Source organism: Rhineura floridana, chromosome 1 (assembly GCF_030035675.1).
Source record: "Rhineura floridana isolate rRhiFlo1 chromosome 1, rRhiFlo1.hap2, whole genome shotgun sequence".
Classification (NCBI taxonomy): domain Eukaryota; kingdom Metazoa; phylum Chordata; class Lepidosauria; order Squamata; family Rhineuridae; genus Rhineura; species Rhineura floridana.
In genome coordinates, this window is record NC_084480.1 from 66,020,401 (window position 1) to 66,046,320 (window position 25,920).

At 42.4% G+C, this 25,920-nt stretch overlaps 1 protein-coding gene across 7 annotated transcripts in view; it reads right to left on the reverse strand.

The window, feature by feature from the left end:
- ST8SIA4 (ST8 alpha-N-acetyl-neuraminide alpha-2,8-sialyltransferase 4) overlaps nucleotides 1–25,334 on the reverse strand; it is a 168,924-nt gene extending 143,590 nt beyond the window's left edge. For 5 of the 7 annotated variants that reach the window (XR_009762183.1, XM_061623217.1, XM_061623265.1 and 2 more), the window contains exons 1-2: nucleotides 24,943–25,334; nucleotides 8,275–8,406 (exon numbers count right to left, since the gene is read on the reverse strand). Coding sequence is in view for 6 of the 7 variants with exons in the window: in XM_061623217.1 (XP_061479201.1) it covers nucleotides 8,275–8,406; nucleotides 24,943–25,055 (245 nt within the window). In the remaining variant the exon portion in view is untranslated. Of the gene's footprint in view, nucleotides 1–8,274; nucleotides 8,407–8,487; nucleotides 8,807–10,414; nucleotides 10,484–24,942 lie in introns of those variants that run through there. The other 2 variants (XM_061623231.1, XM_061623257.1) reach the window with 2 other exon arrangements.
- Between the last annotated feature and the right edge of the window lie 586 nt (nucleotides 25,335–25,920).

Here is a 25,920-nt window from a genome sequence, read left to right on the forward strand (position 1 = left end):
TCAAGAATCGCATAGGTGGCAACAGCTTTTTGATCTTTTAATCTTGAGAGCTGCTGTAGGGTAGTAGATATCAATGGAAGATGGGAAGTTGCCACAGGTTGAGTGTGGCTCCAGCTACAAGTTTACTTGCGGTTTTGGGCAGTGCATAGTTCTGTAAAATGATGGCCTGTCTTATGGGGATGCTTTAAGGATTCTGAGATGATGCACTTTGAATACTTCAAATAAGCAACAGAAATGCCAAGTAGCAGCGGTTGTAGCTAATGAGCCTGACCTACCAATGGGCTAACCTTACACTCTGACTTCCAACTCAGGCCTCTCCTTGAATGTCAATCATAATGTTGGCTTCCATTGTCAGGTTAGCCTTTGGACCTTGACTGTAGCCCCATTTAGGTATTATACTTGTAAGCAGGGTTGTGCTGAATATTCTCACCCTGCTAAGTAGCACCTTTCACTAGCATTTGAATATGCAGTGCAAACATCTGCAAGGAGCAGAGCTTTGAATGCACAGTTGCACCCACTCGTTTAAGGTTCCAGATCACATGGAAGCCTTTACGCATTCAGCTACGCATGCAAAGGACTCTTTCCTGAAGATGCTGGCACTGTCTGTGTGGAAAATGGGGAGGGGAGTGAACTACGTGGCACACCAACAACTGGGACAGGGCAACTCTGTGCAGCAAAACCACATGTTGGTTTGACACACAAGTATAATGCCTGAATAGGGTTCTTGTGGCTGCTAGTATGCCCAGATCCTGCCTGTCCGTGCTGTTTTATACTGCCATTATCTTAATTCCTACCAGACTTGAATATGCTGGCAAAGATCTTGACAGTGACAAAAATTCAGAGCCTCTAGTACTGCAGGTACTGTACAAGGGATAGAAGCCTGAAAATAAACAGCTGTATGTGCAGCTGCCCTCAGGTTTGGTTGGGAAGCTGCACTTGGTGTAAAATGCCTGTCGTGACCCTGTCAGACTCTCCTTCTTCAGGGGATGAAGATAGTGGAAGGAGGACTTTCCCTCAGGGCCAACCCCAGCAGCACATAGCCTCTTGGAAACACTTCCGCAAGAAGAGTCCATGAAGCCAGCACCTTTCTGGCCCAAGAATGTTTCTCTGCACTCAATAGCAGATGGTGGGGTTGGGGATCTTACCTGACTCCTTAGCAGCAGACTTGCCGCTGAAAGATGACGTGAGAGGGCAGGATGGAGGGGACGTCAGTGCTGTGCAAACACACTGACAGGCGCAACATATTGGCCCTGCCAGTGCGTTTCCATAGCAAAAATCTCCCCATCACCTTGCCTCTCCGACTCTACCTCCCAGTGAGCAGCAGCCACGTCATTGTTGGAAGGTCAGATAAGTGCCACCATCGGCTATTAGCTGCACTCCTCTGACTCATATCAGAAGCCCCAGTGCGACCAAAAGAAACATCTGCTGGAGAAGGATGGCCCACTTTAAAGGAAGAGGCACCTCTCAGTGAAGGTGGAGCTAGCTACTGAGACAGAGCAGCAACTCCAGTATTATTAATCATCTTTCACCTAAGTAACAAGGCAATTTACAAGCATACAATAAACAACTGAAGTTAGGTTTAAAAACAACACCAATAAAAATATATAAGGCTCAGAGTGATTGCTGCTGAAGTAACAACTGAGCTCTGCATTCATGCAGTATTCAGCCTGAGCCCTGCATGGATAAATAAAACAAATAAAACATCATGCACATATAAAGCTGCTGTATAATTACTCAGACCAGTAGTCCATTTAGTTCAGTGTTATCTACACTGACTAGCAGTGCCTTCGCTAGCCATATCGGAAGAATTCAGGGATCAAAGCTGGGACCTTTTGCATGCAAAACATATGCTCTACTATTTTACTGTGGCCCTTCCCAAATGTGACAGATCATAGGAATGTGATGGCACCCTAAGGAAAAAGGGCCTTATGTTAAAGCAAAAACATGATGTAGTAAAAAAAACAAAACTTGCTCCATTGACCCAACCACTCATCATCAACACAAACCCATGCCCAAATGTTGCATGTGACCTTCTGATTGACAGGAGAAGGATTGCCACTGTGCCTTGTGGCTAAATAAGAGACACAATGGGAGGTGTCAGAAATAATGCGCATCTTCCTGGAAACAATCCCCAGATCCACTTCACACTTCAAACACAATTCAGTTTATTGTATAACCACTAGCATGTACTCACCTAGCACTTGAGAACCACAGCACTAAATGCTGTCAAGAGCAGTTGAAGCTCAACTGGGCTGACAAAGGTTCTGAAAGTATTGTATGCATATATTTCAGAAGCTGTCTATCTTGCCTTTTCCCAGTTAAGAACAGTACCCATTGCAACCAGAAGACATAAAAAAAATATATTTCCTCTCGCCAGGGGAAAGAGTTCCAATGTAACAAGCTGGCTCTGAAGTTCATACAAAGTATTGTATGCAAGATACTAGACAACACACCTGCCTGATAACAATCTGCATTTCAATCCATGCTATTGTGCAACTCCAGATACAAGAAACATTGGCAGGTATTAGACTTTCATACTCTACTGAAACAAGCAACGGAATGGTGCAGACATGTGCAGCCAGTCTTAGTCAGTAGCGTAGTGGCAGATTCAAAAGTGCAGGGTTCCTTCATTATAGTCATGCTACACCCACTCACAGCTGCACCTCCTCACTTGCTGTCCATCATCATATCCACACTCCTCAATCCTTCCCACGTGTGACTTCTTCCACAACAATAGACACTAGGAGCCAATCCGCATGAAAGGGTAGTCTGTTAGCTACTGAGAAGATTCTTCTCAGTGGCTGACTTGCCTCCTTTCACTCTGATTGCCTCCAATCAGCAGGAAAGGACAAGGAAGAATGTTAGAAGATTGTTCTCAGTGGCTAACACACTCCCCTTTTGTGCTAATTGGCTTGCATGATGCTGGAGAAACAGGAACCAGACTGGGACCCTGCTCCCAAAAAAGTAAGGGGTCTAAGACCCCCTGAGACTCCAGACAAGTACTTCCCTGGTCTTAGTTAAAACAGATTGGTTGTTGTTGTTGTTGTTAATAATAATAATAATAATAAAAATACCCCGCCTTTTGGCCAAAGGCCCTCAAGGCAGCTTACAAAGAAAAATAAACACAGGTATAAAAATACATTATAAAACACAATAAAAATACAATAAAAGCAATACAATTTACAAAAATTAAATTAAATAACAAATAACATTATAATAACAAATACAATTAAATAACAAATAACATTATAATTGGTTCTCAATTAAATGTTATTCTCTTGAAACTGGAGAGATCTTAAAAGCACCATCCTGTACATATGTACTCAAAAGCAAGCCCCATTAAGTTCAAGAAAAAGTGTGCATACAATTGCAGCCTAAATTACCTTTGCTTATAATTGCACAGAGCTACATGATGGACTGGGGATACAATTTTGCTCTGAGACACACACATATACAGCTTGTCCTACAGATTGTAACAAAAGGAACAGTTGTGCAGACAGTGGCCTTTTGTTGTTGCACTTGATCTTACAAATTATTTTGATTGCTTTTATGAAGAGGCTGCACTGATAACATCATTGCAGAAAATGCATTCAATTTTTCCAGTTTTCAGCAACCAAAGAGGACAGATTTGTGACTTTTAACAATCTGAGGTAATGCTTTTGATTAAATGAATGATGAACTATTTAACCTGATAGGCTTTTTTAAAATAATAATAATACTTCCTTCTCTAAAGGAGCATCTATGTAGATCAGTAGTCAAGAATGTATCTCTAACACTGTCAAGAAGACAAACCACCCAACAACTGCTTTACAAATTATGCATTTAGGAAAGCTCCCATATTCAGAAGTTGCAGTAAATTTATTGTGAGGAATGAAAATGGAAGATTTATGTTTAGATTCTGCTAGGAATTATTGATTACCAAAAGACAAATGACCACTATTACAACTAACTCCACATTATTTTATTTATCCTATGAGGCATCTTTGTAAACAAAGCCTTCACCTTTTAAATACTTCATTGATCATTTCTCTAACAAGTGAAATCATTTCCTCTGAACAGAATGAAACACAAATGATAAAACGTGACTTTTTTTAACTGGAACCCAATCTTTTCAGCTGGGGTTCTTAGCTTATTATTTGAGAGAGAGAGAGAGAGAGAGACAGACAGACAGACAGACAGACAGACAGACAGACAGACAGACAGACAGACAGACAGACAGACAGACAGACAGACAGACAGACAGACAGACAGACAGACAGACAGACAGACAGACAGACAGACAGACAGACAGACAGTTGTAAATAGCATACACAATTAGAAGTCTTATTATTCAAATGTCTGTATCCACTGTATAAGATCACTGCACAGAACTGCTTGGAGTATGCACACAGGCTGGATCCAGATTTCACTCCCAATGACAGGGTGAGTGAGAAAACTTTTTCTGATCCTTTCATCCCCATGCAGCCCTTAATCGGCGAGGAGAGAAATCAGCAAATATTGCCCCCTACCCATCAGTGCATCAGTCCATAGTCCCAAACCAGAGACTGCCTCCACCACCCCTCTCCAAGCTATCACATGGTGTAACGGAGCTATGCAAAGGTATCTGCATGGTTTGGGCTTAGTTCACATATCACAGTAAAGCATAGCTAATGGTTTATCATGAACCCACCAATCTGGGCTGCCTTGCTCCTCCCCACTAGCACACAGAGGAAACAAAGCACAATCCCTGGTTTATCATTACATCCAAACAAAGGATCATGCTTGATTCACTCCAAACAAACCGCAATGAAAAGTCAAGGATTGTTCTTGGCTCATCAACCATGGTTTGAGTAAACAAATAGTGAATCCTGGTTCAGATGAAGTGCTAAACCAGGGATTATGCTTTGTTTGTCCCCAGCACTAGCAGGGAGGAGTGAAGCAGGGACAATCAGCTCATGCATGGTAAACCATTAACTACGTTTTACCACTGACATGCTAACACTGCCACTGTTAAGTGTGACAGAAGCAGGATGCTCTAAAAGTCACAGCTGTGCTATAACAAAATTATAAGTCATCCAATCAAATGACCTCAGGTGAGTTGTCACTCATCAGGTCCAAGATGCTGTAGTAGGCAGAGCTTGACAAAGTTACTTTTTTTGAACTACAACTCCCATCAGCCCCATCCAGTGGCCATGCTGGCTGGGGTTGATGGGAGTTGTAGTTTAAAAAAGTAACTTTTCCAAGCTTTGGTGGTAGGTGCAATCACATGAGAAAACGTTTCTTCAGCCACAACTACTGCTGATCTGGGGGTTGGGCCTCCTGGTTATTGATACACCATCTGTTCACAATGTCTAAAAGGAAGAATGTCTGATGCCTTGCCTTCCTAAAGATATTTCACATGCCTATCAATGTCCTGCAATGACAATTCTACACTTTGAATAAATTATGCAAAATGAACAGATTGCTATAAAGGTCTTGCATTTTCATATTTAAGAGATCAGTCTGATTTTCCTACCCGAACTTTGGAGTTTGCAGCCTGTTTTTTATGTCAAGCAGCAGGAAGGAGATTGAAATGAGGTAACTCAACTCATTATGGGAAGGATTAGAAAGATGTCTGCTGTCAGCAATAATGACTTGTGTCCCTTGCATTGACAAGTCCTCTACTTCCTTGAAATCGGCAACAGACATCCCATGATGGACTCAGCTGGTTTTAAAATGTGTGGAAGGGCAAGTGGGACCTGCAAACAAAGTATTGCAGTGTAGAGTGCTCCTGTTCAAGGTTCTGTGTCCTCTTCTAGGATACTTCATTCCATTCCCCATTCCCACCCCCTCAACTTTTCCTTCTGCTCAGTTGTGCTTATTCAGCTGTCTGGAGGAGGAACCTTTGGTCCCATCTCTTCCATTGAGTCACTGTATCCAACTCCATAGTCTTCCACTTGTTACCGCTCATTGCAGGCAAATGTCTGCAGTATAGAGCCTACTGTGCTCCTACAGGTTCCCCATGCAATTCAGAACCCCGATTACAAAGCATTCTAAAATGCACAGGGAACCAAGCGTGACAGTGAATATATCACCAGATACAAGTAAACAGAAAGGCAGGTCCTAGCATAAGGGGCAGCAATACAGAATCACAGGCATTGTTTAAAAAGGTTGGATAAGTGAACAGCATTGGGTAAATGGACAGCATTGGGTACTTTAGGAATTATTCCAGATGTCTGCCACCAGCACTCCTCTCTTCCTGCTCAGCCCTAAGTGGAGACAGCCAGTAGATGCAAAGATCCTACTCTTCTATTTGACTAGCTCTTTGTGATGGTGGCTAAGGACAGCAGGATGTGGTTCCACATAGGGTACTGATGCTGCTCTTGGTTCCATCTTCTAGAACAGGACTGGGGGGAGGGAAACCGTAACCCTCCATGTTGCTGGGCTACAACTCACCATCATCCCGACCCATTGGCCATGCTGGCTAGGACTAATACATATTGGGAGTCCAACAACATCTGGAGAACTACAGCTTCTCCAGCCCTAATCACAAATAAATAAGGAGTTAGTGGTTCTAAGTTGCAAGTGTGAGTTGTAGATGGTTCCCTCCAGGCCATAAGCCACATTGCTAAGAACTGATCAAGTAATTCCTTTACTGTTGAGTAGGGATGGACAAGAATTCCACTAAAGTCGGACTTGTCACTGGATTTTTCAATAATTCACATGCTCATCTGTTTGCAGAGCAACCATGCTTGCTGCAAATTCAGCAGCTTTTCCCCAACTCTGGATCTGCAAACAACACTGGGCAAGAATTCTGCTTAAGCCCCCCCCCCATCTGCTCCTTTCAACACGATATGGTGAGGTCAGTTACCTCCCCCGCAAAAAATGTACACAGAGCTGAAGGAGCACTGTGCACTTTTCAAGACTCAAAAGTGGCACCTTAGCAGCTGAACAAAAAACAGACCAAGGAAGCAGGAGGGAAAGCAGAGAGGGAAGGAAGGAAACGTGAGTGATCTGGAAGACTGGGGTGACAGAGGAATCAAGAGAGAAAGAGGGGGAAAAGGAGTGCCAAACCTTTGCCCGCAGGCCTGCAAGCACATCAAGGGTGCTCCTGCCATGAGTCCAGAGACTCCTGCTACTGCTGTTTGCCCTGCAGCAGAGCACGCTGCGCAAGGACACCTCCTTTTCCTCCATGATCTAGCTTGCCTTGGAGCCACTGCCACAGCCACTCCTCTTTCGCTCCAACCTTTTGCTAGAGGGCATTTAAAGGGTTAATACTAGAGATTAAAACACAGGCCTAGAAAATCTCCTTAAGGGAGGCACTGCGTCAGTGGCCAAGTTGAGGAGGCTCTCTAGGCCTCCCTTTTAATCTCTGTAGTACTAAACCTTCAGATTTCCTTCCACCGTTATTGGAGGAGGGGGAGTTGAATGCATAAGATAGCAGAAGCAAAAAAAAAAGGGGGGGAGGAGAAGGAATGGCCTTCCATTCCAGTTTGTTGGAATTGGACGGGATTGGCAACAAGTGGATCCCATCCCTTATTGTTGAGTAACCAGGACCAGCTTGCACACATTTTGGATAGACAGCAAAGGCAGATAGAGAGAGACTTTCAGTCAGATGTGAGCCCCAACCTTTCTCATTTTAGAAGCTGTCCCACAGAAAATGGAAATCCCCTGTTCTACCACTGTGATTTGACACTGGTGAAACAGAAAACAAATGATATGACTCAGAAAGCCAATCTCTTCAAAAACAACAGCTCTTCATTTTACCAAAAGTAATTTCCTGATCCTTTTCTTAACCAAGTGTGCACAATGATATTATTTGGTTCCAAACAAATAAATGAAGTATACTGAAATGCAAGTCCTCAGATTCACTGTTGGCTATTTGCCCTTACTGTTATGAAGCACTGGGATTTTTCAAAGGGTAACTTTCCAAGAGCTCTCAGACTAGAGGCCTCCTGCAGATTTCTCTTAATGCAACTTCACACATGTTAATTAGCCCTCTGTTGTTAATATCTTCCTTGGGGACCAATCCAGTTGAACTTACTATATGCCATTATACAGACCCCATTCTGCACTGAGAATTTAGCTTAATAAATGATTCAAATTTTACTCTTCCTAAGGAATGATCAAAATTAAGGAGACATTCGTTACACTGGCATCCCGCCAATATTGGAGAACAAAATTCCAAACTTTTATCTCCAACACTGGCAAATTATATATCAAGTTGTAAATAAAGATAGATTTGCCAGTTCACGCACACAATTACAAGCTACTGCAATATATAAATGAGCTCTGTGCATTATTTAAGGTACTCACCTTATTTCCAGTACCAAGGAAGAATTGATTTTCCATCTTTCTACCGAATGCTGGAACAGTGAAGAGCCACTCTTTTGGTTTATTTTATCAGAGCTATTGACCATTGATCTACTTAAACTTAGATCACCATCTCTGAAACACAATGCAAAACAGAGTTAAAAATTAGCTTGGTGCTAGCCACTTAGAAGCTTTTTTCTGCATTTCATCATGTACCAGTAGTATTTTATTTATTTATATCCAAAGTAATCTCCACATATGGTGTGGAGAGCAGGGCAGGCGTCTTCATCACTAGTAGGTGTGGTGATTTAGTACGGTGTTTCCCTTTAAGTCTTCTTTTAAGACAGCTGGGAGTAACAGCCAGCTGAAGGGAGTCAGCATATAAAAAGTGATGGGAAATAACAATGGGGAATTGCTAGGCCTAGGAATCCATGCTCAGTTTTGCTATGGCTGTTACTTCTAATTTTAGAATGAAGCACATGGGATTTACTTCTGCCTTTATTCTGAGGCACGACACTAGGCCTCACCAGAGTACTACGCCCTAAGCAGCTGCTCTGGAATGCTAGCTGTCTCAGCAGGCCTATTTATGTTCATGATGAGTATGTAAATAGTCAATGAGTAAATCTTTTTACTCATTGTGAAATTTACTCAGGAGAAGGGTCACAGCTCAGTGGTAAAGCATCTACTCTGCATGCAAAAAGGCCCAAGTCAGTTCCTCACCAGGTCAGGCTGGGAATGTCCTCCGTCTGAAAACCTGTAGAGCTGCTGCCAGTCAATGTGGACAAGACTGAGCTATACAGACCAATGATCTAACTCAGTTTCATAAGGCAGCTTCCTTGTCCTACCGAGACAGCGTTCTCCACAAATCCTCTCTCTTTTCAAAGAAAGAACCCTTTTTATATTTGGCTGCAGCAATCATCAGAAACTGCTAGGGTGCTGCCAGTCCTTCAGCACGCCACACAGACATGGTTGTAGCCCTGCTCATGCTGCCCTCTGGCATCACTGAATCCTACAAACTATAAGATGATGCCTTGCCTACAAAAATATCTTTGCGACAATATACTAGTTTTTCAAGTGGTATAAGTGTTTGTTTTCTTGCTGTGATAGACTGTCATGGCTATATCTTTATAAAGTCATCTCTCATGGGGACTAGTTTCCAAAGAGTATGTTTATGTGTAGTGAGGGGAAGGGGGTTATGTCGAAAGCCACACCTTACTCATTCTTATTTACCTCACCCTTATTATATTATTAACTCCCCAAATAGAAGGACCACACAAATACACACACACAAATGTGACATGATGACAAACAGCTTGGCTGTAGCCTTGTCGTCAAAAGGCACACTGGAACAGAAAAACACTAGCTGTTTTTCTTCCTTGTATTGCTATTCCAGCCATTTCTCTCTTTAGGCAATATGAAATAATTTGTGCATTGCTTCAACTCCTCCTTCCCAACCATGCCAAGTCCTATATGTATTTCAAGACAGTTGGCACATATTTTTCTACAGATCTCCTTATGTAATTGGGATGTACAAAATCACAATATATATTATGCTCACATTTGGGGATTTTTTTTGTACACTTACAATGCAAAAATCTGCATTTAAAAAAAAATCTGTTAAACAAAGTTTGGATCATAAGTACACAGACCTTTACAGTTATAGAGCTTGGAGAGATCAAGAAGCCAATAGAGTAAATTAAAACCCCTGAGGTCTGTCTCAAAGCAGGATCATTCATTCATATATCAGTCTATATATGAACTGATTATAAATTGTTTTTATATATGAAATTGTTTTATATATGTTTTATTACTGATGTTTTTATTGTTAAAATCACTTTGAGATGTTTTACAGGAAACAATTCATAAATGAAATGAAAATTAATAAAAAATAAATTCATTTACTCATCAACATCCCACACCCACCACACAATTTAGATCTCAATTAACCTCCCTCATCCACCACACAATTTAGATCTTGATTAACAACAGCATGGGAAGAATGGATAGGGCACATCACAACAGAAAATAGCTCAGGCTAACTCAAATGAGTAAAGCCACACATTTAGTCTCCCTGGGATGCAGAGTTGAAAAAAAGCACACACTGACTTTGCACTGGCCAGGGGACCAAGGTTGCACCTCCTACCTTCCAGGAAAAACATCATGGAACAGAAAGGGAAAAACCAACATGGCCCCATCCATCGGCTGGACAAGGAGCAGCTGCAGGGCACTTGCTTCTCTTCTCTGTGCCAGAAAGAACTCTCAGCTCCAATTACCAGTTTCCTTGGGAATGCAGAAGCAGAGGGAAAGGATACTCTGGTCCATGCATTGGCCAAAGAAATAAAGAGTCAACAACCACAATTCAAGCAAGCTCACCAGCAAGGTGGGATGGAAGAGAAGTTTGGTTTGGTTTGATATTAATGTGAACCCTGCACAACAGTATAACTCTATGGTTTGTTTCCTACCAACAAACTACAGTCTGAAGCCAGGGTTTGTTGTTGGCTTACAAACCTAGGTTTGTATTAACTATGACTTGCTGTTACATGTAAACCCAGCACCCCTCCTTAGCCATGATTTGTTTGACCACCGCATTTCAGATGCTTGCCAAGTTATAAAGGTGTGATACAAGAGCATCTGGAACAATACAAACTTTGGGGGGAAAACAAACCATGGTTTGTTTTATCAACTATGAAAGAATAGAGAGCAACAAGTAGCAGCTGTGTGTGCTGGGACTCTCATTCTGCTTCCTGACTCCTAGCAGAGCAGAGCAGAGGGAGCTGTCTCAGTTGATCTACAGGTGAGGACATATAAGCAAGCCAGCTTTCAGAGCAAACAGGAGTTTGACAGGGGAGGTCAAGGGGGAGGTCCATAAAAAAACCCAAACCAAACAAATTACTAATTCTCCTTGTACAGCACACTGCATACTAGTAGACTCTCAAGTTTACCATGAAGTAGGACAGGACAAAACACAGGCCACTCCAAAACAAGTAGTTAGAAAGAAACAAAATGTAGAAGAAAGTATGAACGGGAAGGATTCTCCAGTGGTTGTAACCTACAAGGTGTGTGCCATGTTTGTTTTCTTGCCTGAGATCAACATGGCGTACACCTGCAACAAGTGCAAGCTCATGACACTGTTGGAAGAAAAGGTGAGAGGCCTAGAACGGTGGGTGGCCACACTGAGGACTATAAGAGATGATGAAGAGTTCTTAGGAACAACGCTGAAACAACAGCGGCAAAGAGATGTGGAGGTGGAGGAGGAACAGCATGTGGTAGCAGTAGAGGAGACTGCTTTGGAGAGGAATAACGAAGTGGAGGAAACTCCATGGGAAAGGGTGACAGTTAGGAGCAGAAGAGCTAGAAGACACCCTTCACCAGTGGAGCTATGGAACCACTTTCAACCACTCGAGGAGGAGACTAGAGGACAGCCTGTGGGGGAAGAATTACAGGAGACCCTGTGCGACAATGAGCGAGAGGCTGAAGCTCAATCAAGCTGGGACAATGAAACCACACCCCACAACAAGATAAGAGTACTAGTAGTGGGAGACTCCCTACTGCGTGGGATCGAAACCCAAGTATGCCGAGAAGATCCATGGACTCGCCAGGTATGCTGTCTACCAGGAGGACAGATTAGAGATGTGACGGAAAGGTTGCCATCACTCATCAACCCCACCGACAGGTATCCCTTTCTTCTCATCCATGTGGGAACAAATGACACTGCCAAAAGGAGCTATGAAGAAATCACATCAGACTTTGAAGCTCTGGGAAGGAAACTCAAGGACTTTGGGGCCCAGATAGTTTTTTCATCCATCCTTCCAGTACTTAGAAGAGGAGTAGAAAGGGAAAGAAAAATACTGCATGTGAATGAATGGCTACGAAGGTGGTGCAGCTATGAGAGATTTGGATTCTGGGACCATGGGCTATGGTTCCTGGAAGATGGACTGCTGGCAAGTGATGGGTTGCATCTCACAAGGACTGGGAAGAATGTGTTTGGCCACAGCATGGAGAAGTTTATCAGAAGGGCTTTAAACTGAATCCTAATGGGGAGGGAGACGTAAACTTGGTGGTAATGACTGATGAAGGCTTATGCACAGTAGCGGGACCAAAGAGATTGGCTCTAATAGGGCCCAGTAACACCCTCAGAAAAATGTAGTAAGGAAGCCAAGCCATAAATCACATGGTCTTCAATGTCTGTATACTAATGCGCAGAGCATGGGAAACAAGCAGGACGAACTTGAACTCTTAATACAGGTGGGCAATTACAACTTGATAGGTATAACTGAAACCTGATGGGAAAACTCCCATGACTGGAATACAGCAACTGAAGATACAACTTGTTCAAGAAGAACAGAAGGAATAAAAAAGGAGGTGGAGTTGCGCTGTATGTTAAAAATATATATCCCTGCACAGAAATACAGAAAGATGAGCTTGGTGGCTCCACCGAGAGTATCTGGATTAAAATTAATGGGGCAAGTAACAAAAGAAATGTGGTGCTTGGAGTCTACTACCGACCACCCAATCAAGAAGAAGACGAGAATGTAACTTTTAAAAAGCAGATTGCCAATGTTTCGAGGAGGCATGATGTAGTAGTAATGGGGGATTTCAATTATCCCGATATCTGTTGGGAGACAAATTCTGCCAAACACGGCCCCTCCAAGAAATTTCTGGCTTGTGTTGGAGATAACTTCCTCCTACAGAAAGTGGAGGAAGCAACCAGAGGATCAGCTATCCTGGACTTGATTCTAACCAATAGAGATGATTTGGTGGATGAAGTGGCAGTTACGGGAACTCTGGGGGAAGGTGACCACACCATACTTGAATTGTTGATTTTAACAGAAGCAAAAGCTGAGAGTAGACATACACGCACCCTGGACTTCAGGAAAGCTGATTTTAATAAACTCAGAACAATTACAGTTCCATGGCAAGCCACCCTAATGAGAAAGGGAGTTGAAGATGGGTGGGAGTTTCTAAAAAAGGAAATTCTAAAAGCGCAGTGGCAAGCAATTCCAACAAGGAAAAAGGGGGAGAAACAGCAGAAGAAGCCAATGTGGCTTCACAAAAAGCTTAGAGATGACCTGAAAACAAAAAAGGACACATACAGGAAGTGGAAAGAAGGCCAGGCCACAAAGGAAGAGTACAGGCAGGTATCACAGAATTGCAGGGATGGTGTCAGGAAGGCTAAAGCTGAGAATGAGCTGAGGCTAGCGAGGGATGCTAAAAGCAGCAAAAAAGCTTTCTTCAGATATGTCCATAGAAAAAGACAGAAAAAGAAATGGTGGCACAGCTACTCAATGGGGATGGCAAAATGATAACAGATGACAAACAAAAGGCAGAAGTGCTCAATTCCTACTTTGGCTCAATCTTCTCCCAAAAAAGGGCCTATGACCCGCCCGGGAAACATGAAGTAGAAGGGGCAGGATTGGACCTTGAGATTGATAGACAAATGGTCAAGGAATACCTAATCACTTTGAATGAGTTCAAATCGGCAGGGCCCGATAAACTGCATCCTAGAGTATTGAAGGAACTGGCTGAAGAACTTTCAGCTCTCTATTATCTTTGCGAAATCGTGGAGGACCGGTGAAGTGCCAGATGACTGGAGGAGAGCTAATGTTGTCCCTATCTTGAAAAAAGGGCAAGACGGAGGAACCGGGGAACTACAGACCAGTCAGCCTAACATCAATCCCTGGAAAAGTTCTGGAGCAGATTATAAAGCAGTCAATCTGTAAGCACCTTGAAAGCAATGCAGTGATTACTAGGAGCCAACATGGATTTATGAAGAACAAATCCTGCCAAACTAATCTCATCTCATTTTTTGATCGGGTAACCTCCCTTGTAGACTGTGGGAATGCTGTGGACATAATATATCTCAACTTCAGCAAAGCTTTTGACAAAGTGCCCCAAGATATTCTGATTAGCAAGCTAGCTAAATGTGGGCTGGATGGAACAACTATTAGATGGATCCACAGTTGGCTCCAGAATCATACTCAAAGAGTGCTTATCAATGGTTCCTTCTCAAACTGGGTGGAAGTAATGAGTGGGGTACTACAGGGCTTGGTCCTGGGCCAGTGCTCTTTAACATTTTTATTAACGACTTGGATGAGGAGGTACAAAGCATGCTTATCAAATTTGCAGATGATACAAAATTGGGGGGCATAGCTAATACCGTGGAAGACAGAAACAAAATTCAAAGGGACCTTGACAGGCTGGAGCATTGGGCTGAAAACAATAGAATGAAATTCAACAGGGATAAATGCAAAGTTCTATACCTATGAAAAAGAAACCAAATGCACAGTTATAAGATGGGGGATACTTGGCTCAGCATGTGAGAAGGATCTTGGAATTGTCATTGATCACAAGTTGAATATGAGCCAACAGTGTGATGTGGCTGCAAAAAAGGCAAATGCTATATTAGGCTGCATTAACAGAACTATAGTTTCCAAATCGCGTGAACTACTTGTTCCCCTCTATTCAGCACTGGTTAGGCCTCATCTTGAATACTGCATCCAGTTCTGGTCTCTGCACTTCAAGAAGGATGCGGACAAACTGGAACGGGTTCAGAGGAGGGCAACAAAGATGATCAGGGGACTGGAAACAAAGCCCTATGAGGAGAGACTGAAAGAACTGGGCATGTTTAGTCTGGAGAAGACTGAGGGGATATATGATAGCACTCTTCAAGTACATGAAAGGTTGTCACATAGAGGAATGCCGGGATCTCTTCTCATTCGTCCCAGACTGCAGGACACGGAATAATGGGCTCAAGTTGCAGGAAGCCAGATTTTGACTGAACATCAGGAAAAACTTCCTAACTGCTAGAGCCATACGACAATGGAACCAATTACCTAGAGAGGTAGTGGGCTCTCCGACACTGGAGGCATTCAAGAGGCAGCTGGACAGCCATCTGTCAGGAATGCTTTGATTTGGATTCCTGCACTGTGCAGGGGGTTGGACTCGATGGACTTGTAGGCCCTTTCCAACTCTACTATTCTATGATTCTATGTGTTTTGTTAAACAAACCATGGCTTCTGTCATGTGTGAACCATGTACACCGCCCAGAGAGCCTTCGGGCTTAGGGCGGTATATAAATTAAATAAATAAATAAACCAGGCCACTGTATATGTGAAGTCAATTGAGACATGAATACAACTTTCACAGATGCAAAGAATTAATTCAGCTTGTCTGCAACTTCCTCATTTATTTCTAAATCAATGGCCAGGATCCAAACCACCAGAAAGTAGGGCTAGTCTCATACATTCAATGAAACTTTGGACTTATGTTTTGCCAACAGTAGCTTCCGACATTGCATTTAACTGGAAGATGGGACTTGTCTGAGCTACCGTGCATAAAATCATAAATGTGGTGTTTCCAGCTACCCCACTACCTCTGGCCTTTGGAGGGCTTCCAAGAAGTGGCTGCAGGAGTGAGACTGTGAGTAACATCATGGGTGGGGTGTTTCTAGGAGCACAGCTGAAACTGTCTTAATTTTCTTTTAATTTTGCCATATTGCCAAGAGGTGCAATGTGACCTGCTAAAGAATGTAATGTTATACTTACAGTATTGAAAAGGTTTTTGTGTTTGCTGTGAGATTTGTTATTGATTTATTACTGCTGTTGTATTATTTTATTATGAAATTGTTTTTGTAATTGTTGTTTGCTTTTGTCGTAAGCCACTTTGAGCAACATTTTGTTTTGTAAGTCGCTTTGAGTTCCATTTTGGAAAAAAGCGATTAATAAATATCATTAATAATAACAATAATTATAATTAACTGTTGTTGAAATCCATCTAACCTAGGGTTGCCAGGTTCAGGGCCTGAGACTGATCCTGTATCTTCAGGAGAAGAGAAAGTCAGCCAAGTGCAGGTGTTCTTGCAACATTATAATGGGAAAAACCACAAGGTGGAATTCTCCCTTCCCTCTGCACAACTTTTAAAGATACAGAAGACCTCTTGGAGGCCGGGCCTGGCAACCCTAATCTAAACCCAGCACCCCTCCTTATGGGACCTTGCCTTGCAAGTTCATGTTACAATAAATTAGGTAAGTCTTCACTCCATATTCATGTACTTACCTGCAAAACTGTCAATGGTGGAATTTAGTTCCAATGCATACATAGTATGTATTTACATAACGTGTATACTGCTTAACTGTAAATAAAACCTCTAAGTAATTGCAGCCCTAATTCATTAATATACTGTCTTTTTGCCACAGAAGACTAACATGGCCTCACGTTCTGGATTGTGTCTCTGCGAAATAATTGGATTGTGTCATGTGAGTATTTATTTATTTATTTGATTTATATCCCATTCTCTCCTCCCAGTAGGAGCCCAGGGCAGCAGTGAAGTAGAAGAAGTAGAGTAGAAGTCCTGTTTGCCTTGCTTCCTAACATTGCGCAAGCTCCTTCTTTACTTATTTTCCTTTATTAGGCACAAAAGGCAAGAGGCTCATACATTACGCAACATGTCTCTCTTTCTGTGTGGATGGGTGCGTGCATGCAGCGTGTATTCTAACCTAAGCAATTCTTGACTTCAGAATGTTTAAAACTATATTGGAATGAGGAAGGGTAGGTAAGATTAGCCCTTAGCACGCAGGAAGTCTTAAATCCAAAAGGATCTCCAATCTCTTACCAACTACAGTATTCCTTTTTGTCAACTGAGAAAGTCCAGCTGCTTCTAGGGGCACACAGGAAGCTGCCTCATACATACCAGGATGGACTATTTGTCCTAGTATTGTTGACTTTGATTGGCAGCATCTCTCAAAATTCTCAGGAAGTTTCCCCCATCATTCAACAACCTGATCCTTTTTAAATGGAGATGCCAGACATTCAACATGGGACCTAAACTAAGGTCCCTCTGCAAACATTCACAAAATAAAATAAAAATACTTAGCATCCATATGCAGCCACTCATCAGAAGATCACAAGTCACTTTCAAACTAAGTGGAATTCTATGTGCCACAGATATAAATTTCATTCAACATATAGCTATGCATAAAGGCTTTAGTTTGCTCAAAAACATCTTATTACCCTGGAACTTGACCACATGAAGAAATCATAGGATCAATGATCATAATATATGCTGGATTTGCACCTCCTCTGATACACAGTATTGATTTACAGCTAAGAGTGCCACCTACTGAAAAACCAAACATGTTTTGCTTCTTACTTCAGACACAATTATTTTTGTGGGGTGGGGAAGATTTTTCAAATTAAAAGCTGTGGTCTTTTAAGTGTCATGCCATAAAGAATAATTATATGATCTTTTATTGAATAATACCTATATAAATCCAACAGGAAAGAGCAACATCAAAATTCATTACACAATGTTTTTCCGCCTTCTAATTCAACACACAATAAATGGTTATTTTTTTAAAAAAATGACCAGCCATTACTGCTTTTCTTCCTATATCTCTACCACACTGGAGCATACACTTCAAAAGAAAAATGAACAAAATGCATTATGGTTTATGGACAAAAACTGCACTGCTGAACTAAGTGTAGTCCATGAGAACTTTCAGAAAGTGGTATAAGGCACAGAAGTTAGCTTTCCACAATGTTTTTGTCCCTAAAAGTGCTAATGCTTGAAATGCAGCAGGCCCAAAAGCTCACGATTTATTTGGCATGCCATGGTATATTAAAGCAACTGTAAATCATTTGGGGGCACTACAAGTCCCAGTTGTTATGTATTAAGACATTTCTCAAAATGCAAGTTCAAGAAGATGTTCTTGATGCTTTTGGCATCTCTGACATGCTTGTATTTACTTTCACTTTGTCATTTAAAAGCCTTTTTCAACTAGCAAAGCTGTGAAACAACAGTCGGAATCTCAGCAACATCCTCTCCTGATAGGCAAGTACTTCTTAAACCCTGCTGAAATAAATGGGACTTCAGTGTGCTTAATTTTAGCTGGATTATGCCTCTGGTCTTTACTTGCGCTATTGGACATTATTTTTGTGACCCCACTGATGTTTTTTTAAGCAGAATCTCTCTTTCTTTATGTATTGCTTATTCTTATTCACCATTGGCAGCAAATCCCTACCACAGCTTATAAACAAGTTACTTTGTTCCATAGAAACTGCAAAACTATATACCATGCAAGGGCAAGCCAGGCTTAGCCTTGAACTCAAAGGCAAATCCAGTAAGACAATTCATCTGGAGACTCATCATCACTCTTATCAACACGTGGCATAACATAAAGCTCTCAACACAAACAGCAAAACGTTATTTCTTTTATTAAATAGGCAGAACATACAAAAAATAAAAATGTATTTCCAGATTTGCAGGGAAGTTGGCCAAAAAATGAACTCGAGGGGTACCTCAATGGTCCACTAGAGCGGCCAGATGGTACAGGGGATAGGGTTACTCTCTACAATAGTTGCACAGAGGAAATAATGCTACCAGGTGTAGTTTGCCACACAATCTACACCACCTGAAATTCCCTCTGCTACACAACTGTTAGAGATGCAGGAGACCTGTCCTTCTGGGCATCTGGCCACTCATCTCTGAAATCCTTCACTTTTACAGCTCAATTCTAAGCAGGTTTCTTGTTATGTGCCTTCAAGTCGACTACGACTTATGGCGACCCTGTGAATCAACGACCTCCAAGAGCATCTGTCGTGAACCACCCGGTTCAGATCTTGTAGGTTCAGGTCTGTGGCTTCCTTTATGGAATCAATCCATCTCTTGTTTGGCCTTCCTCTTTTTCTACTCCCTTCTGTTTATCCCAGCATTATTGTCTTCTCTAGTCAATCATGTCTTCTCATGATGTGTCCGAAGTATGATAACCTCAGTTTCATCATTTTAGCTTCTAGTGATAATTCTGGTTTAATTTGTTCTAACATCCAATTATTTGGTTTACTCAGAAGTAAGTGTCATTGAGATCAATGGACCTCACTCAGAACTAAAAGTATATAACACAGCACAGGGATGAATTCACTGACAGGCTATGGCTATATGATTGGGACCAATACAGCAGTAGCCGCTGTCATTGTTTCTAAATATGATGTGTACATTCTACAACATACAGGATATTGACATAAAAACGTTTAAAAGGCAAGTCATACAAGCACACCGTTAAAGCTAATTGCTATGAATGTTTGTTTCAAAAAGTTCAAAATGAACACTTCCTTCAGATTAGTTAACCAGTACTCTAGCATGAATCATATCATACACAGCATTACTTCTGAATTAGCAGGTTCAGTGTTGTCTTGTAAGTTTTATATCTCACAGACTGCTTTCAATTAGCTTAGATATCTTAGTAAAAACTGAAGTTGGGAGTTTTGTTAAACCAAGTAGCACTATGAAGTATCTCAAAAGCAAACAGAAGTTTGGGACAAGTATGACTAAAACTCTGCAAGACCAGATAGTGGAGATTTCAGTCAGAGGAAAGTAAAGACGTCTACAAATGAGAAATATTTATTTTATTTTACTTTTATGTTTTCATTTCATGTCATAAAAATATATTTATTCGCCACTAATTCTACAAAACATTTCAAGCAGATATTGAACAGGCAGAGTTAACTAATATACAGCAGATATAAAATGAGGAAATATAGACTAAGAATAAGTATATATCTGATGATATTGTATTTTTAATGTTTTATTCTATGGTAGGGGGTTTTTTACACTTGTTAACTGCTTTGATGTTTTTAACGATATAGCGTTATAGAAATATTTCTATAAATAAATAAACAAAAAACAGCATGTTAAGGGAGCATACTATGCTTTAGCTGCAGCTCTCTAACAAATCAATCCTTTTAAAAAATACTTGATGTTAATGGAACTTTCAAGCACAATGCTTAAGACCGGGAAGTTAGTAACAAGTTCCACTACTGAGGTTAGTAAGCAGGTCATTAGAGACAGGTGGTTTGTTTTTTTCCTCGGCCCATGGACAAGTGACATGAGCCCATATGATCCATAGGAGACAGTGAGAAAGCACAGAGCTTTCCAAAAAAACAAAGATTATTGATTGCTCCATTTATAACCAACAAAGAAGTAGGGAATACAGACTCCTGTTTTGTTGTGACTGACTGCTAGGAATGGGCAATAAATTCTATTCAGTTCACATCTGAAGCCAAATCTATCAAATTTGCACTTTCCAAAACAGTATCAGAACCAAAACATAGCCATTCTTCAAAATTCACACTTACTCAAATTTTGCAACGCAGTTTGCCAAGCAATGTTTACAAAAATGCTTATGAAAAGGGAAACTGAATAAAAATGAATATACGAGTGAAAATAATATACAAAAATGCATTATATGGCAATAAATTGCTAGCAACAATGTGCACATTAGTCAAAGCTGCCTACAAAAATGTGTTTATTACAAAAAAATTGCACTAAAATGCTGGAGAATTTCCTGGAGGATTTTTTTAAAACTCACAAATTGCTGCAGAAATGTAGAGAACTGAATTTAAGATTGGAAAATGAGAAAGTGAGAGAACTGAAACTGCCACAACTTTCCATCCCTACTGAGTGCGCATGAATTTTGTCACAGATGGAAGCAAAAGTAGCTCCAGCTCCACTGGAACGTTCCATCACGTTCTGCAAGTCCATCTCTGATTGTTTACTTGTCCTAATGTTAACTAGCATCACCAGTACTCATTAAATAATGGAACAAGAACCAACTCTCGGTTCTGCATGCCCTATCACTAAAGTAGATTACTATTTCCCCTCATCCCGCTAGCATATTCATTCAAATGATGGGAAACGTACATGGCCTTCACAACTCTAGTGGTAAAAGGGATCTTGAGCACAGAGTCTCATTTTAAACACTTTGGAGAACTAGAAAAATCAAACGTCAAGTTGCACTGTTATGCACTCTCAATCTATGCTTTTAATAGTTCAAGGATATTTGCAGACTATCACTATTTTCAGGTGGGATTCAAACATATGCCAGCAAATTCAGCTTGTGCAAATTCAGGTTCTGCAGCTAAAGCTGATTTGACACTCTTGTGCGCAAACTCACTTTCTCCCCTCCCCCCCAAAATTGATGGGAAAATGTGTTGGAAAATGTGGGGTAATGATTGATGCAAAATCCATCTCTCAGCCTAGCCTACCTCACAGGGTTGTTGCAGGGATAAACCGGAGAGGGGAGAACCATGTACACCACCTTGGAGGAAGAGGCAGTATATAAATGTAAGAAATAAAAATAAAATTGTATTACCTCCTCTCAAACAAATCAGAAATACTGTTCAATAAATAGCTGACAGTGTCTAACCTCCCTGCAAAGTTGGTGCAGATAAATCAGGGTGAATGCTGAATAAACAAGACACTGGAAAGCAACTGAAGTTTGGACAGGAAAGAAAACAGGGATGAGGAACTTGTGGCTCTCCAGATGATATTGGACACCAAATTCCATCAGCCCCAGCCAGCATTACCAATGGTCAGGAGTGTAGTCGACCAGGGTCACGGAGTCAGGTCATAGACCCCATACTGTTTTAATAGCAGATCCCAGCAGGACCCCTATGTACAAGCCAACTGGCATAAAAAGGGATCATGTTAGCCACTAAGAAGAGTCTTCTCAATTGGCTTACAATATGCTTCCTTGTCCATTTGTGCTGATTGGAGTCAATTAGAATGAACAGAGATGAGTCCATTACTGAGAAGACTCTTCTCAGTAGCTAACACACACCTTCCCTTTCATGCTGATTGACTCCAAGGCTAAGCGAAAAATGAGCTTCATGGCAATGTACCTTGGTTTCCCAAATCCTAGTCCCACACTTGGCTCCATTTCTGAATTTTTTAAAATCAAAAAATTTCTTGCCCCCAGAGAGACACACTGAGCTTTTATTCTGGTTCTATAATTCCGCAATTGCAGAGCCATGTCTGGGGACATAGCTGTGAGGGGGCATGGTGTGACTATCATGAAGGGACCCTGCACTTCTCAATTTGCCACTACACTACTGCCAATAATCAAGGATAATGGAATTGGAGTCCACAGTTTGAGGAGAGCCATAGGATTCAAATAAATGAACGAATAACCCCAGGAATCTTATCTGGGAATTTTTGATTTTGGAAACAAGTTATAAACAGCAAAGATTAGGTGGAATTTTATAGAATGGTTTCGGAACACCGTGTTTCACCCCCGAGAGTTGTAATTATTAGACTTAAAAGAGAAGGCCGCCTACTCTTTGGGTTGCGCAGGCTCTTTGGGGGAGACGGAAAGCCGAAGGCTCCGATCTGGCTGGCAGTCTAACAAAGGGGCTCCTCTTTTGTCTTTTGCACTCAGCAGCCTCACCGATGGAAAGCCTGGCCACCGGCAAAGCGCCTTTCCTGTTTGTGCAAGCCTTGTAAAACCGCCACGCGGATCTTTAGACAACACACCGAAGAGGAAGCCCAAAGCCCCTCCCGCTGGCCCTGGAGAGCACTGCCATGGCGGGCTCCTGCTGCTGCCACCGCGTCCTCTCCTCTGGGGGCCAGTCGTGCGCATCTGGCCTGCCAGAGCCCCGGGAAGCAAGGAGGGACGCGGGAGAGATCCAGCGGTGTGCAGTCATATGCATTTCGTTTTTTTGCAGAGCTGCCTTGAGAACAGCTAAGCGGAAGGAGAGAGCGCCAGCTTAGGGTACGGGATGCGGGGGGGAGGGGCAGCGCAGCGTGCAATCCTAAACACAGTGCAAACTTCAGCGTGTCTACACAAACGTAAATCCAACTGACTTCCGGGGGGGTTACTCCCAGGTAGGTGGAAGGAGGAGGGTTGCAGCCTTATTGGAAGCAAATCCCATTGAACTCGAATAAATATGCTATGGGAATGAGTCCGTGAGCATACAGGGAAAGCGACGCACTCTTTCCCACGCTTTCATCAGGCAGCCGACCAGCCCTTCCCGTCTGCCTCCTCGGAATAATCGCTACCTCTTCACCCATCCACCCCACAGGGAACCGACGTAGATTTCCCAAGGCGCTGGCAGGCAGGCATGTAAAGGCAAGGCAGAGAGGGAGAGAGAGAGATGCAGGCTAAGTGACCGGCTGCCCATTGGTACTGGACTGCACGCAAAAAAAATTAAAAAATTGCACATCCTGCAGCTACGCTTTGGCGCACAGTGCCTTAGGTGCGTGTTAAGGGGGTAGAGGATCGCAGTTACTCTAACGGGTTTGCTTTGCTTGTACAATGAACTGTGCTGGATCTCCTGAGAATTTCATGCCCCCCCATCCCATCTATGCAAGCACACACACTCCAGACAAAGTCGCCCTACGCCCAACAAGCCTCCTTTAGCATTCGCTATCGCCACGCTTGAAAATGCTTGCGGGCGTCAATGAAATCATGCAGCAACAAATGCCCTCCGTGGAGCTATCAAACCTCTCTGCCGCCGACATGAATAGAACAACTCCACCACTACCGCCATCAAGATTCCTCCACCACTCCCTCTCATTGCTTTAGCTAGTTCCGCAAGCCTATGGAAATCAAGTGCAATCCTCTACGAGATTTTTTTTTTTTAAGGAAAAATTGTTTTTCGTTCAGGGACTCAGCCAAAGCAACTTTTCACAGGACGTTTTAAAGCTTTTTTAAAGGAAGAACCCGCTTGACAAAAGAATCAATGACAACAAAGCCCCAAGTGGAAAGCCGCACGAGGCTTGGGTTTTTTTGTTGCAATAAAAGAGAGCGACAAGAAAGAAACCTACGGTGGTCTTTGTAACAGAGGAGGGTTTCCTTTGTGAGAGAGGAGGTGCATGTTTTTATAGCGACAAACTAAAGGAAAAAAAGGGGGGGAGTATATGCATTGTTAGAGTCCCAGAGAACTCGTCCTACATGTCATCGAACTAAGTTAAGCAAACCTCCCAAAGAAACTTCCAAGGCGATCAAGGCAGAAATCTCAAACACGCTTCCTAACAAGCAAATTCCACCAATAGATGCATTGAGACAAATGGGCGATATCTCACTACATCATACTCCGAATAGACCCACTGATTTCAATGGGTCTATTGTGAGTATGATTAACGCACCCAGAGGAAGCTAATTTGGAGTTACCTTGTTTAAGACCGGACTGCACACCAGCTCTTGGCTCACTCCCCCTACTGTTGACAGGATAAGAGGGGTAACCGTTAAGAACACACACACCCATGGCTTATATTGCTCCGGGACAGCATTACCTCCTGTTGCGGGGAGATGTTGACTCCTATGTGCACTTCCTTAGGAATAACTGCCATCGAATTTCAGTCAAGGATCAGGCCGATAGCACCTGGTAAAATAATCTTGCCAGCCAAACTTCGGAGAAATGCCACTCCCCCTTATCAGCACAAAAACGTAACAGAGCCGCCGTGACACCGCTTTCTGCATTGCAAACCGCTCGCTACTTTAGAACCAATCGCTGCTTTTAAAAAAAACGCATCTCCTCTTTTGCTTGGCTCACCTTATCAATTACCAATTCCCTGACCGGCATTAATCATTTGAAACCTCATTTTTACTCCTAGTCTCCTCACCTCCCCAGACAAACCGAGAGATTTATTTCAGCAACGTATCGCCCTGAACCCATAGAGAACGCTTCCTTAAGCGAGAAGGGGAATCACAGGCGACAGATCAAAACACACAAAAACCATCAAAAAGAGGCACGGCTGATGAATGAAAAGCGGCGAGGTCTAAAGAGGGCAAGCCAAATGCAGCTCCTGCAGCTTACCACGCTGCGCCCATCCCCGCTCTCTTCTCCTTTGTAAAAATGAAAATGTGTGTGTGTTTCAAGCAAACACTCTGCATTTACCCGGTGGGTTGTGTCTCCTGGTGCTCCTCAGTTCTTGCAATCTCTTTTGTCTTGTAAAAAATCAGGAGGATACTTATCGTGCAGATAGTCCACCTCTTCCTAATCGAACGCATGTCTTCTTCCCTCCTGCAAATATATATATATATCTATACACACACACAAATTCCTTCTGTTTCCTTTGTTTGGGAGGATGGATTTTTAAAAAGAGAAAGGAGAGGGAAATATAATAAAAAGCTGGCTTGATGCTCAGGGATCAAAGGCGGCGGCTTCTCCTGGGCAAAGCCCTCTTGCCCAACGTCCATGCGCTCCAAACAGCTCTTAGCTCCAATCCCTCTATGATCCTCTCACGTTGCCTTCCAGTTTAGGTAACAGCAGAGGAGGCCGCCGCTAGTCTCCGGGGCGTCACTTAGCCCCGCCCTTTCCCTGGCGGTGAAAAGATGAGCAAAATCCGGCCAATAGGTGGCCAGAGGAGGCGGAGACCGCGGCTTCCCTAACTTTAAAAACGGTTGCCGGAGACCACTGCGGCCGCTGCTCAAGAAACGGAATAGAAAGGAAGTAAAAGAATGTAAGAAGCGGCTCTTCTAGTTTTGGTGATGTAACTTCATCCTGTGACGCATGTTTACTCACAAATAAATCCCATGTGAATTCAGTGCGGTTTATTATCAAGAAAGTGATCACAGTTTTACAGCCTCTTCCTCCTAGCCACGTTTACTTGGAGAAATTATGCTGGCTCGCAATATGCTGCCCAACTTTGTCACTAGATATGAAAGGTGTCAACGACTACAGCTGAAGAGGAGGTCCTCCCATTGTAGACCTGGTTAACTTGTTTAAAAGCTTGTGCTGACAAAAGAGCCTGGAGTAGAATTACTGCTGGTGTAGTGTCTTCCATAAATCGGAATCGACTTGAAGGCAGTACATTTTTGTAGTAATGTAGTGGCAAATCCGGAAGTTCAGAGTGCCTTCATAATAGTCACGGCC